We start from the raw sequence: 12,787 nt of genomic DNA on the forward strand, positions 1-12,787 counted from the left end.
ACACAGACAGACATTCTTCTGGTATTCCCTGCTTTCAGCTAAGATCCATCTAATATCAGCTACAATATCCCTCGTACCACGACCCTTTCTAAACCCAGCCTAGACTTCTGGCAGTTCTCTGCTGATGTGCTGTTCCAGTCCTTTTTGGATAATCTTCAGTAGAGTCTTGCTTGCATGTTAAATCAGTGTTATCGTACTACAGTTTCCACACTCTGTTGAGTCACCTTTCTTTGGAATGGGAACAAATATAGATCTCTTCCAGTCAGATGGCCAAGTGGTCACTGAAAACCCGATGGGGTGCAGTTCTACTCTTCTACACTTGGGGGCACAATGACTGGCATTAGCTGGACAGAAACTATAATGGAGACTCCATAGGGTTTTCTAAGTGGCATTCTTTACTGGAAAATGTTTGGTGGTGCAATGTTCCAGTGATCATCTGCTAACTGAAAGGTTGGCAGTTCGAACCCAATAGTGGTGGCACAATGTTCCAGTGACTATCTGGTAACTGAAAGGTTGGCAGTTTGAACCCGATAGTGGTTCCACTTGGAAGAAGACCTGGAGCTCCATTGCCATAGAAATGGCAGTTCCAGCAACCTTATGAGAAGCTTACTCTGCAATTATTGTTATGTGCTGTCAACTATGACACATATCGACCTTATCACAATAGCTGAACTCTGCCCTGAGTCATTCTCACTGTCTCTAACACACCTGTCCCCACTGCCACAGTCACTGTGTCAATCCATCTCATCCCGAGTCTTCCTCTCTTGTGCTAATCCTGTACCCTTCCAAGTTGACACCCTTCTCCAAGGACTGGTTCCTCCTGGCAATATGTCAAAAGTATTTGAGAAGGAGTTTCAAATCCTTGTCTCCAAGGTGCAACCTGGTCTCACCCTCTCTAGGACAAACCTGTTTGTTCTCTTGGCAGTCGCGGTATATTAAAAACTCTTCTCCAGCACCACAATTCAAGGCATCAATTCTTCTGTCATCATTAATCATTAATCTAGCTCTCAGATGCATAGAAAGCAATTGAGAGGACCACGGCTTGGATCAGACACACCTTAGTTTCTAGAATGGCATCAATGCTCTCTAGCATTCTGAAGAGGTACCTGACAGTAGACTTTGCTAAAACCTACAGAGTCATTATATGTTGAAATTAATCAATGGCACACAAAAACAATTTTAGTGGGAGTAGGTCATCAGTTAATTGTCCCCTAGAAAAGCTGTGTGGGTCTCAACTGCCATTTTTAAATTTTTTTTTTATTTAACATATTGCATCATCAGGGAACAAACACCTTCAAAACAATGACAGTGAATTACCACTTCTTCTCCATCTCCCAAGTCTAACGCAGTGCCTGGCAAACACCAAATTTCTGGTGGATTAGTGTAAGAACGTGTGCTGTAATCCCAAAGCACATGCTTCAGTCCACCAGCTGTTCCACAGGAGAAGGATGGGCACTCTCCTCCAATGCAATTAACGTCCTCTGAAAACCTGCTAGAGGGTCAGCTATCGGTTGGCTCTGAATCAATGGTACAAACAAAAGCACTACATATGTTCTGAGTGAAATAATTTTGAAAATCAGACTCTCCTGAAAAATATCAAATATATATTAATGAGTTAATCTGAGCATATTTTTACCTTCAAAAACTACATGTTTATTTCCCCAATTCTTGGTCTCAATCAAAGGTGCAAGAAAATATTGATAGAGATTTACATGGTTTATGAAACACAAAGCCCCACGGGAAATCTAAAGTAAGCTATTTATTAAGGAGAGGTCAAAAATCCAAGTTGAAATAAAGCCAGTTATTTTAACATAATTTTAGCTGATTTGCATAGAAGGCGGCAAATTAGAATAAAGAAATTACATTGTTCTTCTATTGTACCTATTGATGAAAGGACATATTTATCAATGATATAACACTTTAACCACTTCAGAGAAAACACACTCTTCCCATTTTATCCCCAACCAACAGATCACTGATGCAGCTGATAAACCCCAAACAAGACAAAACTTACACAAGAATCCTTGGACATCCTCTGGGCAGCCATGATCCGGCCAATCTGTATATTGCAAATGCCACACTGTCTTTTCCTGCCCAGACAAAAGGTGCTTGACCTTCAAGCCCGTGGTTGCATAGCAACCAGAATCTGTTCGGAACTTTGTGGTGACCTTGAACTTGCCATAGGTGGCTGAGCTGTGCTTGGAACCCAGCTTGGGCCAGTATCGGTGACTCTTGGTTCTGCCGCCCTCCTAAGTCACACACAAAAGCAAAACTGAAAATAAGTCAGGGGAAGTTATTATCCTCTTATCTTACAATCGAAGGATAACAGGAAAACACAAAAAGCATCTACGTTACTACGCCAGTAGCACTGTGCGGTGTCTATCTCATAGCAGATCCTTTCAATTTTGGTTGAGATTGAAAAGAAGATTTACAATGACTTACACTCTGATGGAAAATTCAAAAGATTTACAATTGAGCTACAGCTGAAGATTTAGGAGCAAGTGCAATGTCTATAGAATGAGAAACAAGGCTGGTGCGCTCTGGAAATGGAAACCCATCAGCGTAGCTGAAGTGTGGCAAGTTACGGGCAGGCAGGCAGGGAGGGGGTCCAAGCAGCCTCACGAGCAAACAGGAAGGAATCTGGATTTTACTCCGTGTACCATGGGAAGCCATCAAAAGCTTTAAACAGGAGTGACAGAGTCTAATAACCGTTCTCAACCAGGCGTCTTAGTTTTCCTAGGGGAGTACTGAATCACCCCAGAAGCTTCAGAAAAGTGAGTGGTACGGCTAGTACAAGAATCCACACCTCTTGTTAAGCCCAGGGTTCCTTCCATTACATCACAGACACTGATGCTATTTCTATTGCCTAGTGTCAGTCTCACTAATAGTTTCTTAGCCCGATCACCTGTTTTTGTTCAATCTATGTACCCGGACTGCTAGAACAAAAAGGTTCTTCCTAGAAAGGATGGCATCAGGCTGCTCCTTGGAGTTAAGGATTATGCAGCTTCGTCTGACATACTTTGGACATGGTGCAAGGAGGGACCAGTCCTTGGAGAGGGACATCATGCTTGGGAGGCTGGAGGGACAGTACAGGAGAGGAAGACCTTCGATAGGACAGACTGACTCAGTGACTGGGATAGTGGGCATAGGTGTGTCAGGACAATAAGATTGGCAGAGGATGGAGCTGGGTTCAGAGCTGTTGTGCATAAGGTTGCTATGAATTGCAAGCGACACAATGGCACATAACAACAACAGCCAAAATGGACAATAGCTGGCTTTTTGTCCACTATTCATTCTCTTAATTGCTATCACCTTTTCTGAGCATGCTGGTTATTAACCATTTACACAAAGGAATCTATTTTATATTTCAAGTGGTTTTGAAATCTTTGCATTTGGGTTGAGGGAGTGTGGCTGAGAAGGAGCCCTCAAACAGGGAGTATGGGTAGTTCACACAAAGCTGAGGTGGTAAGGACAAGCTCTGTGGTTCTTGCAGTTGGACCCCAACACTGCCATGGAGCGGCTCCCTCTCCACTTTTTTTACCTTGTTCTGTTTTCTCCATGGCACTCAAAATTATCTGCACTGTCTTCACCTGTTGACTTTTTACGATTTCTCTCTCTAGCTCGTAAGCTCCAGGGAGGCAAGAACCATGACTCTGAGCTTTGCACAGATGGGACACTCCACCCGTGCCTTATAGTGATAGTAATCTATGAGGCTGTAAGTCTACTCTAGAGAATTCTGCTTTGTTGGGCAGTCAACTCAAAGAAGTACCGTTGGCTTAAAAAGCTCAAGGTTCCTTCTACCATTATTGTTGAACAGGTTGTGGTGGAAATCAACTGCTCAGAATAGTCAATGAAGAGAACATACCTTTAAAAAAAGAATTCTCTTGGCTCTCCAGACCCTCCCTTAAAATAACTCAGAAAAAGGTATTGTAATACCACAGATATTGGTGAAATATTTAGACAGTTCCTTAAATGACTTAAAAACATAATTCAGAGTTTCATAGCCAGAATAAAAAGGAGGTGAGAATAAAAAAAAGGTTGAGAATGTGAAAAGAGCAGAAACATAAAACTTTTCCCTCTGAAGACAGCAAAGTGCAAAGCTGAGCTGACTTGTGAATGTCAATTTGTAGAACACTCAGGAAGGCTCAGCAGTTACACTAGGAAATCTGTGTTTGGTTTGACAAAAGGGGAAAAAAAAGATCCTTGCCCCTCTCCCCCAGCCCAGAATAGAGACCTCTACAAGAAACACAGTTCCTGGTGTCTTTTCATCTGAAAGGCACGATGGCATGTGTGGTTGGGCAGCACAGGGCTGTGAACACACTCTCATACACTCAGAACAGCTGGGGATGCCAATTCCAGGGAGAAGATCATTGACTCGTTTGGCAAACAGGTGGTTGAATCAAAGTTTTAAAAATTTAATTCATAGCAATCAAAGGAAGAGTCTGAAAAGCTAGATGAAAATGATCTCCCAGGAAAATAACCTAGATTATATGGAAGTGAGGAGAGAGAACTGATGCATGCCAGAGATGGGAACTCTCCTCCCAGGTGATTAACCACCTCTGAAAACCCGCCGGGGGGTCAGCCGTGGGTGGGTTCTGACTCTCGGTACACAACAACAACAACAACAACAACAACAACAACAACATATGGAAGTGAGGAGAGAGAGCAATGCATGCTCGAGAGTACAGGATCTGCAGAGATGGTTCTGCAGATAGGAAGCCAAGGCAAGAGAGTCACGGGCATGAAGCCAGCTTTATGGCCTCTCATCTTTTGGGGAAGGTGGCCAGGAGGATGCCCTTACCTCCTCTGCGGTGACAATGGCGATCACATTGGCCCCTTGCTCCCACACCATCTGCCAGAAGTCATGGCAAGTGTGTGGCAGGGGCCCCTGAGTGGCGATGTAGTGCCATTCGGCCCCACCAACTACCACCTGGAAAACAAAGACAGCATCAGTCAATGACGGCTGAGTACGGAGATAACAGCTGAGGACATGTCCCTTTTCAATCACTTTGGCTCTTAGATAATGCTGTTGCTGTTGTTGTTATGGGCTGTCATGTCAGAACCAACGCAGAGCTGACTCTTCGGTGGGTTTTAAGAGGCTGTAAATTGCACAATAGAAGTCAGCCCACCTTTCTCCTGTGGGGCAGGTGGTGGATTCGAATCATATACCTTGACGTTGGCAGCACAAGTTCTTAACACCAAGCCTCCAGAACTCCCTGGATATTGTTGTTGTTATATACCATCAAGTTGGAATCAACCAATATACATTTATGTCTATCTAAATAGACTCATATTAACATATATACACACATGAGTGTATGCATCTACATGTACACATATGTTAACACACATACACACTTATGTGCATGTATCTACATGCATACATATGGTAACATTAAAAAGCTCTCAGACTCATTGCAACCAACTCAGAATGACCTTTCAACAGGATTTCAGAGGCTCTACACCATATGTTAGGAAAATGCCTATAAATTTATGTGTAGCTAAATAGATACATATACATATTAATGCATATATGCATCTATCTGTGTATATCTATATAAACACACATACGAACACATTTATATGTATGCGTCTATTTATGTTGTTGTTGTGTGTCATAGAGTTAGAACCGACTCAAAGATGATCCTCCAGTGGGTTTGCAGAGGCAATAAATCACACAGAAGGAGCTTACCCATCCACGTCCTGTAGAGCATGATTTAAACTGTGTACCTTTGAAACTGTAGCACAGCTTCTTAACAGCAGGCCACCAGAGCTAGACACATACACATACTAAAATATATACATTTATGTATTTACTGATACATTTACGTATCTACAGATATAAACACAGACATAACAATAAATATTCATTTATGTGTGTATATGAACCTCTATCCAACACACATAAAACATACATTTATATGCATGTATGGATGCACATGTAATAAATGTATCCATTTATGTAAACACACATATACATGTACATTATATGATATGCATTTATGTATGTATAAGCTAATCAAATTTACTTGTTACAGAAATAATAGTTAAACCTATTATGAGTAATGGACTCCTGTACATTCTATTCTAGTCTGTTGTTATGTGCCGTCGAGTCACTTTTGACTCACAGCGACCCTATGTACAACAGCCCTAAACCCTGCTCTATCCTGTGCCAATCTCACTGTCTGCGACAGACCTACCCCAATTACCGCAGTCACTGAATCAATCCACCTCATAGAGGGTCTTCCTCTCCTACGCTGTAACTCCACACTCCCAAGCATGACGTCCTTCTCCAAGGATAGGTCCCTCCTGGTAACAAGTTCAAAGTATGTCAGATGAAGCTTCAGAATCCTTGCCTCCAAGGAGCAGCCTGGTTTAACCCTCTCGATGGTGAACATGTTTGCTCTCCTAGCAGTCCATGGTATATACTCTTCTCGAACACCACAGCTCAAGGGCATCAATTTTCCTTCTATCATCCCTAGTCATTGTCCAGCATTCTGATGCACAGCATGTTATTGCAAAGACCATGAATGGCCTGTATCAGGCGCACCTTAGTTTCCAGAATGACACCATTGCTCTTGAATACTTTGGAGAGGTCCCTAACAGCAGACTTTCCCATCACAATATGTTTTTTAATATCCTGAATACTGGTGTCAAGAGTGTTGACTGTGGAGCCAAGCAAACTAAAGCTGTGAACAATTTCAATCTCTTCACCATCTGTCCTGATGCTGCCTATCTGCCCAGTGGTGAGAATCTTTGTTTGTTTTCTTGACAGTGAGCCTCAATCCATATTTAAGGCTGCAGTCCTTGACCCTCTGCAGCAAGCACTTCAGGTCCTCCTCAGCAAGCAGGGTTGTGTCATCAGCATAACGCAGATTGTTAATAGATCTTGCACCAATCCTGATGCCACACTTCTCCTCATATAGCCCAGCCTCCCAAATAATCTTTTCTGCACATAGACTGAAAAGGAATGGAGATTCTAGTCTACTGAATTAAAAGAATAAAGGCAAGTATGACCATCAAAGTGATTACCTATTTTACTAATGTGCTGTGATCCATAGTTTGAGAAAAAATTCCCTAAGGTATCGTTTTAAACAGCAAAGAAAGTCTCCCATGTAGTAAGAATGCATAGTTTGGAGATGTACCTTCCCACACTGGCCTGTAGTAAACCTCCTCGTAACTGCCATAAGACAGCACTCTGTTGGCAGGGGCCTAAAGGACAGAACTAAATCAAAAGTGCATAGCATTTTATTAATACCCTCATCATGTGTGCTACTGCACTGTTCAATCACATCCACTTTCTGGAGTGAAGAGATGGTTCTGGATGCTAATTCCCCATGCAATGGAGGACTACTTGCGTGGCTCTGTGTAGTCTTAATGGTCAGCTGCAGGGACTCAGACGCAGGATGCTAGACCCAAAGAGCTCATCATGTGACCAGGGGTAAAATGGTGGCCCCTGGGGGTTTCTTCTGTCCCCTGTTCCACCTTTACTACAGTCACTTTACACAACCACTCAAGAGAGATCTGAGAAGCATTCAGGGCAGTCAAGTGATCACTGTTGGAAAGGTGGTTTCCTCTATTTTTTATGAAACTAGATACAAACTTCATTCAAACAAAAAACAATGTCTGTTATTGTCTCATTACACAAGACATGTGTAGGTCGAAGCTGGAAGGCAAAATCCATTTTCCAAGTACTTGAGGGAGGTCACATTCATATATTTGCTGGCTCTGCCTTTGGTTTATCTGTGGAATTGTGATTTTTCAATATTAGTTTCTCTGGCACCCAACATATAGGAAGTATAAATACTTCCAGAGATGCTGCTGCCTGGGGTCATTTGCCATATTCTCAGTATTGGCAAGAGGGTATTCAAAACCACACTGCAAACACAATCACCAGTGAGGGTGAAGTGAAACTCAACAGATGTGATTTTACCTCTGGAGCAAATAAAGCTCTGCTCTCTGTTCTGTGGTTCAGAACCCAGGGAGAAAACATGGCCAAAGAAAGACGTTTATGCGAAAACACAAGAAGTTCTTGCGCACTCTATTACACCCACCACCATCTAACCAGTAACCACTGGGTGGCATCCGGGCCTTGGAGAAAAGAGAGGAAGAGGATCCTGCTCTATTAACAAAACCAGAGGGGCACAGGTGACCACAGCTAGCTGATGCAATGACAGCTTTGCCTCAGGACCAGAGGGAAAATAGTAAAGGCAACTGGGGCAAAGGAGGAAGGCAGTATAACTCCCTAAGATTTTCACCATCTATCAAAAAACACCTGTGATTTATATCTTTGTCTGAATACCTTATTGTGGCCAGTGTTTCATAATCCATGAGATTCACCATCCATAGTTCAGTTAAGGGGAGCTCTGGTTGCACAGCCCATAGAGAGGTGAAGTACCCCAAAGTAGTACTTCCTGGGCAGTTTGAATCCCTCACCAACTCTGAGGGAGATACATGGGAATCTTCTCTGATGAGATGAACATCCTCAGAAAACCCACTGGAGGGTCAGTTGCTATGAGTCAGTTAGACTCAACAACAATCAGTTTGAGTATCTGAGCTTGAGTTTACTTACAGGCTTCCCAGTGTTGACTGTTCTCACAAATGCATACCTCTCTGACATTATTATTCATCATACAGGCCCCACTGGGGGGCTGAAAGATGAGCCATGGGTGTGGGTTCAGTACGAGATCAAAGGACAGTCTCTGAATAGAGATGGTAAACACAGGGGACACGCTGGGAAAACTGGTGCTGCACTGCAGAGATTGCAGTCCATATTACACACACAAACAAACCAATGTACAACATGCTGAATGGAAAACTGACTTTGTCTGTCTCCTAATCACGATGAAAATAGAAGGGGAAAAAGTTTCCTAGAATTCACTATTTTAGTTGCTTCTCTTTACCTATTCAATCTGTATGTTGAACAACTCATTCAAGAAGCTAGACTTCATGAAGAAGAATGTGACATCTGGATTGGAGGAAGACTCATCAACATTCTACATTACGTTAATGACACAACCATGCTTGCTGAAAACAAAGGAAGACCGGTGACACTTGCTACAGACGGTCTTCAATATGGATTACATCCCAACATCAGGAAAGCAAAAATCCTCACCACTGGGACAAAAGGCAACATCAAGATAGATGGAGAGAAGGCTGAAGTTGGTAATGATTTCACCTTACCTGGGTTCACAAATAATACCTTTGGTACCAGTAACTAAGAAATCAAAAGATGTGTTACAATGTGAAAATGTGCCGTCAAGGATTTGTCCATGGTGCTGAAGAATTGTGATGTCAGTTTAAAGATTAAGGTGTGCTTGATTCAAACGATAGCCATGTCAATGTCTTCCTATGCATCTGAAACTTGGACAGTGACTAAAGATGACAGAAGAACTGATGTCTTTGAGTTTTGGTGTTAGAGAACAGTATGGAATAGCCATGAACAAAAAATATGTATTGGATAAAGTGCACCCGGGATGCTCCTTTAGGGAAACAATGATGAAACTTCAGCTCACATCAATTTGGGCAAGCTGACAGAAGGGGCCAGTCCTTGGAAAGGGACATCATGCTTACAAGGTGGAGGGTTAGCAAAAGAGAAAAAGACTCTCAACAAGATGGATTGACACAGTGACTGTAGCAATAGGATTGTCAGGGATGGTAATGATGGCACAGAATAGGGTAGAGTTCCATTATTGTTCATAGGGTTACTATGAGATGTAGTCAACGCAACAGCACCTAACAACAACAGCTCAAAACTAAGACTGACAGTGGAAGAAGAAAAGGCATGATTAGAAAAAGGGTGTGTGTAGCTGATTATCTCCTTTGCCATGAGATTAGAAGATTATGATGTCCGGGTACAGTATAGAACATTATGATGAAAAATTATCTAGACAAAACAAGTTCTTTTACTTAAACATGCAGAACCAAATTTCATAGTCATAAACTCCATACCTTCTAGAGTCGGGGAGGCTGGAACAAACCCCTGAAACTATTGCCTGATATATACTATAAACATTAAAACAGTATTTTTTAAGAACACTAGAGTCTTCTTAAAACTAATTAACAATTCAGCCCAACTACTGAAAAATGTCTGTTTTGAGTAGTAAACTTTTTCAGTCTTGCTATCTGCTTAGCCTACTGAGTGTGGAAAACTACAGAACAATACCATTGATTTCACATGCAAGCAAGATTCTACTAAAGATTATCCAAAACCGACTGGAACAGCACATCAGCAGAGAATTGCCAGAAGTCCAGGCTGGGTTTAGAAGGGGTCGTGGTACTAGGGATATTGTAGCTGATGTTAAATGGATCTTAGCTTTAAGCAGGGAATACCAGAAGAATGTCTATCTGTGTTTCATTGATTATGCAAAGGCGTTTGACTGTGTGGATCATAACAAACTGTGGCTGACTCTGAGAAGAATGGGAACCCCAGAACACTTAATCATGCTAACATGAAACCTATATTTGGACCAAGAAGCAGTAGTCAGAACAGAGCAGGGTAACACTGCATGGTTCAAAATTGGGAAGGGTGTACGCCAGGGACGTGTCCTGTCTCCATACCTTATCAACCGGTATGCAGAGCAGATTATCCAGGAGGCTGGGCATCAGGATTGGTGGAAGATCTATTAACAATCTGCGTTATGCAGATGACACAACCCTGCTTGCTGAAACTGCAGAGGATCTCATGCACTTGCTGCAGAGGGTCAAGGACCGCAGCCTTCAGTATGGACTGAGGCTCAATGTCAAGAAGACCAAGATTCTCACCACTGGAACAATTGGTAGCATTAGGATGGATGGTGAAGAGATTGAGATAGTTCACAGCTTCAGTTTGCTCGGCTCCATGGTCAACACTCTTGGCACCAGCAGTCAGGAAATAAAAAACACGTATTGGAATCGGAAAGTCTGCTGTTAGGGACCTCTCTAAAGTACTCAAGAGCAACAGTGTCTCTCTGGAGACTAAGGTGCGCCTGATACAGGCCATGGTCTTTGCAATCACTTTTATGCATCAGAGAGTTGGACAATGACTAGGCAGGACAGGAGAATTGATGCCTTTGAGCTGTGGTGCTGGAGAAGAGTATTGAATGTACCATGGACTGCCAAGAAAACAAACAGATTCATCCTTGAGAGGATTAAACCAAGCAACTCCTTGGAGGCAAAGATTCTGGGGCTTCGTCTGACAGACTTTGGGCATGCTGTAAGGAGGTACAGGTCCTTGGAGAGAGACATCATGCTTGGGAGGGTGGAGGAACGGTGCAAGAGGGGAAGACCCTCTATGAGATGGACTGATTCAATGACTGGGGTAATTGGGATGGGTGTGTCAGAGGCAGTGTGATCGGCACAGGATAGAGCAGGATTTAGGGCTGTTGTACATAGGGTCACTATGAGTTGCAACTGACTCGACGGCACATAACAACAACAAAAACAACATCTGCTTAGCCTAGAGGTTAAGGAGATGTGCTGTCAATCCAAGGCACATGGTTCATATCTACCAGTTGCTCCATGGGAGAAACTCTCTTGTCATGAAATTTGTTGTTGTTAAGTGCTAATGAGTTGAATATGCCTTATAGCGACCATATGAACAAAAGATCTGAACCCTGTTGCATCCTGTGCCATCCTCACATTTCTGGACACACAAGAGCCCATTGTAGCAGTTACCATGTCAATATACATGGTTGAGGGCCTTCATCTCCTTCACCAACCCTCCATCTTTCCCAGCATCATATCCCTCTCAAAAAAAAAAAAAAATAGCCCCTCCCAGCAACATGTACAAAGTATATGAGATGAAGCCTCATCACTCTTGCCTCCAAAGAGCACCCCACCTGCACCCTCTCCAAGATGTATCTGTTTTTCTTTTGGCCATCCATGGGATGTTCTGTGCACTTATCTAATACCACAGCTCAAAAGCATCAATTCTTTTTCTGTCACCCTTATTCATCATCCAGCTCTCAGATGCATAGGAAGTGATCAGAAAGACCAAAGCTTGAATCAGACACACCTTAGTCCTCAAAATGACATTATTACTTCTCAATAATCTGGAGAGGTTCCTAACTGGAGATTTTCTAGTTTAATTTGTCTCCATACTTTCTGAATGCTGGCACAAAGGGTGTTATCTGTGGATCCAACCAAGCTGACCGTTTCAATCTCCTCTCCATCCATCATGATGTGGCATAACAGTCTAGTGGTAAGAATCTTTGTTTTCTTAACATTGAGATTTACAAGGGGAGCTCTGGTGGCCTAGTGGCAAGGAGCTGCAACTACAATCCCAGAGGCGCATGGTTTGAATCCACCAGATGCTCTGCTGGGGAAGGAGGGGCAATCTCCTCCTGTACCAGTCAGATCTGATTTGACGGTACACGCACACAAAAATAATAAAATAAAATAAAAAATATTTGAAAAAACCAAACAAACAAACAAAAAAACATTGAGATTTACAGCTATTGAAAACCCACTGGAGGGTCAGCTATGAATTAACAACATCATATGGGATCAAACTGACAATTCAAAAGATTAGCTAGGAATGTTTATGGTAATTGAAGAGGAACAACTCAGAAAAAGAGAGTGAGACAGGTTGCAAAACTCAGGAATGCACTCAATGACAAAGAGCTGGACATGGGAAAACCACTGAACTGCTGTAGGTATGTTCTGCTCCATTCTCAACAACAAAATAGTGACTTTTTTAAAAAAAGAGTGAAAATAACAAACATAATCTACAATAGTTACTCTTTTATATTTCTTTTGATTGTGCTCTCTAATACTTTTTAAAAAAATGTCAAGCAACAAATGCTGG

At 42.4% G+C, this 12,787-nt stretch overlaps 1 protein-coding gene across 1 annotated transcript in view; it reads right to left on the bottom strand.

Moving 5' to 3' along the window:
* The window catches only part of PTPN14 (protein tyrosine phosphatase, non-receptor type 14), a 144,700-nt gene that overhangs the window by 12,247 nt on the left and 119,666 nt on the right, over positions 1 to 12,787 (bottom strand). The window contains exons 15-16 of the mRNA XM_006890554.1: positions 4,802 to 4,930; positions 2,015 to 2,249 (exon numbers count right to left, since the gene is read on the bottom strand). Of these exons, the coding sequence (XP_006890616.1) occupies positions 2,015 to 2,249; positions 4,802 to 4,930 (364 nt within the window). The remainder of the gene's footprint in view (positions 1 to 2,014; positions 2,250 to 4,801; positions 4,931 to 12,787) is intronic.

Source organism: Elephantulus edwardii, unplaced genomic scaffold (assembly GCF_000299155.1).
Source record: "Elephantulus edwardii isolate Elephantulus edwardi_28Jun2011 unplaced genomic scaffold, EleEdw1.0 scaffold00090, whole genome shotgun sequence".
Taxonomy (NCBI): domain Eukaryota; kingdom Metazoa; phylum Chordata; class Mammalia; order Macroscelidea; family Macroscelididae; genus Elephantulus; species Elephantulus edwardii.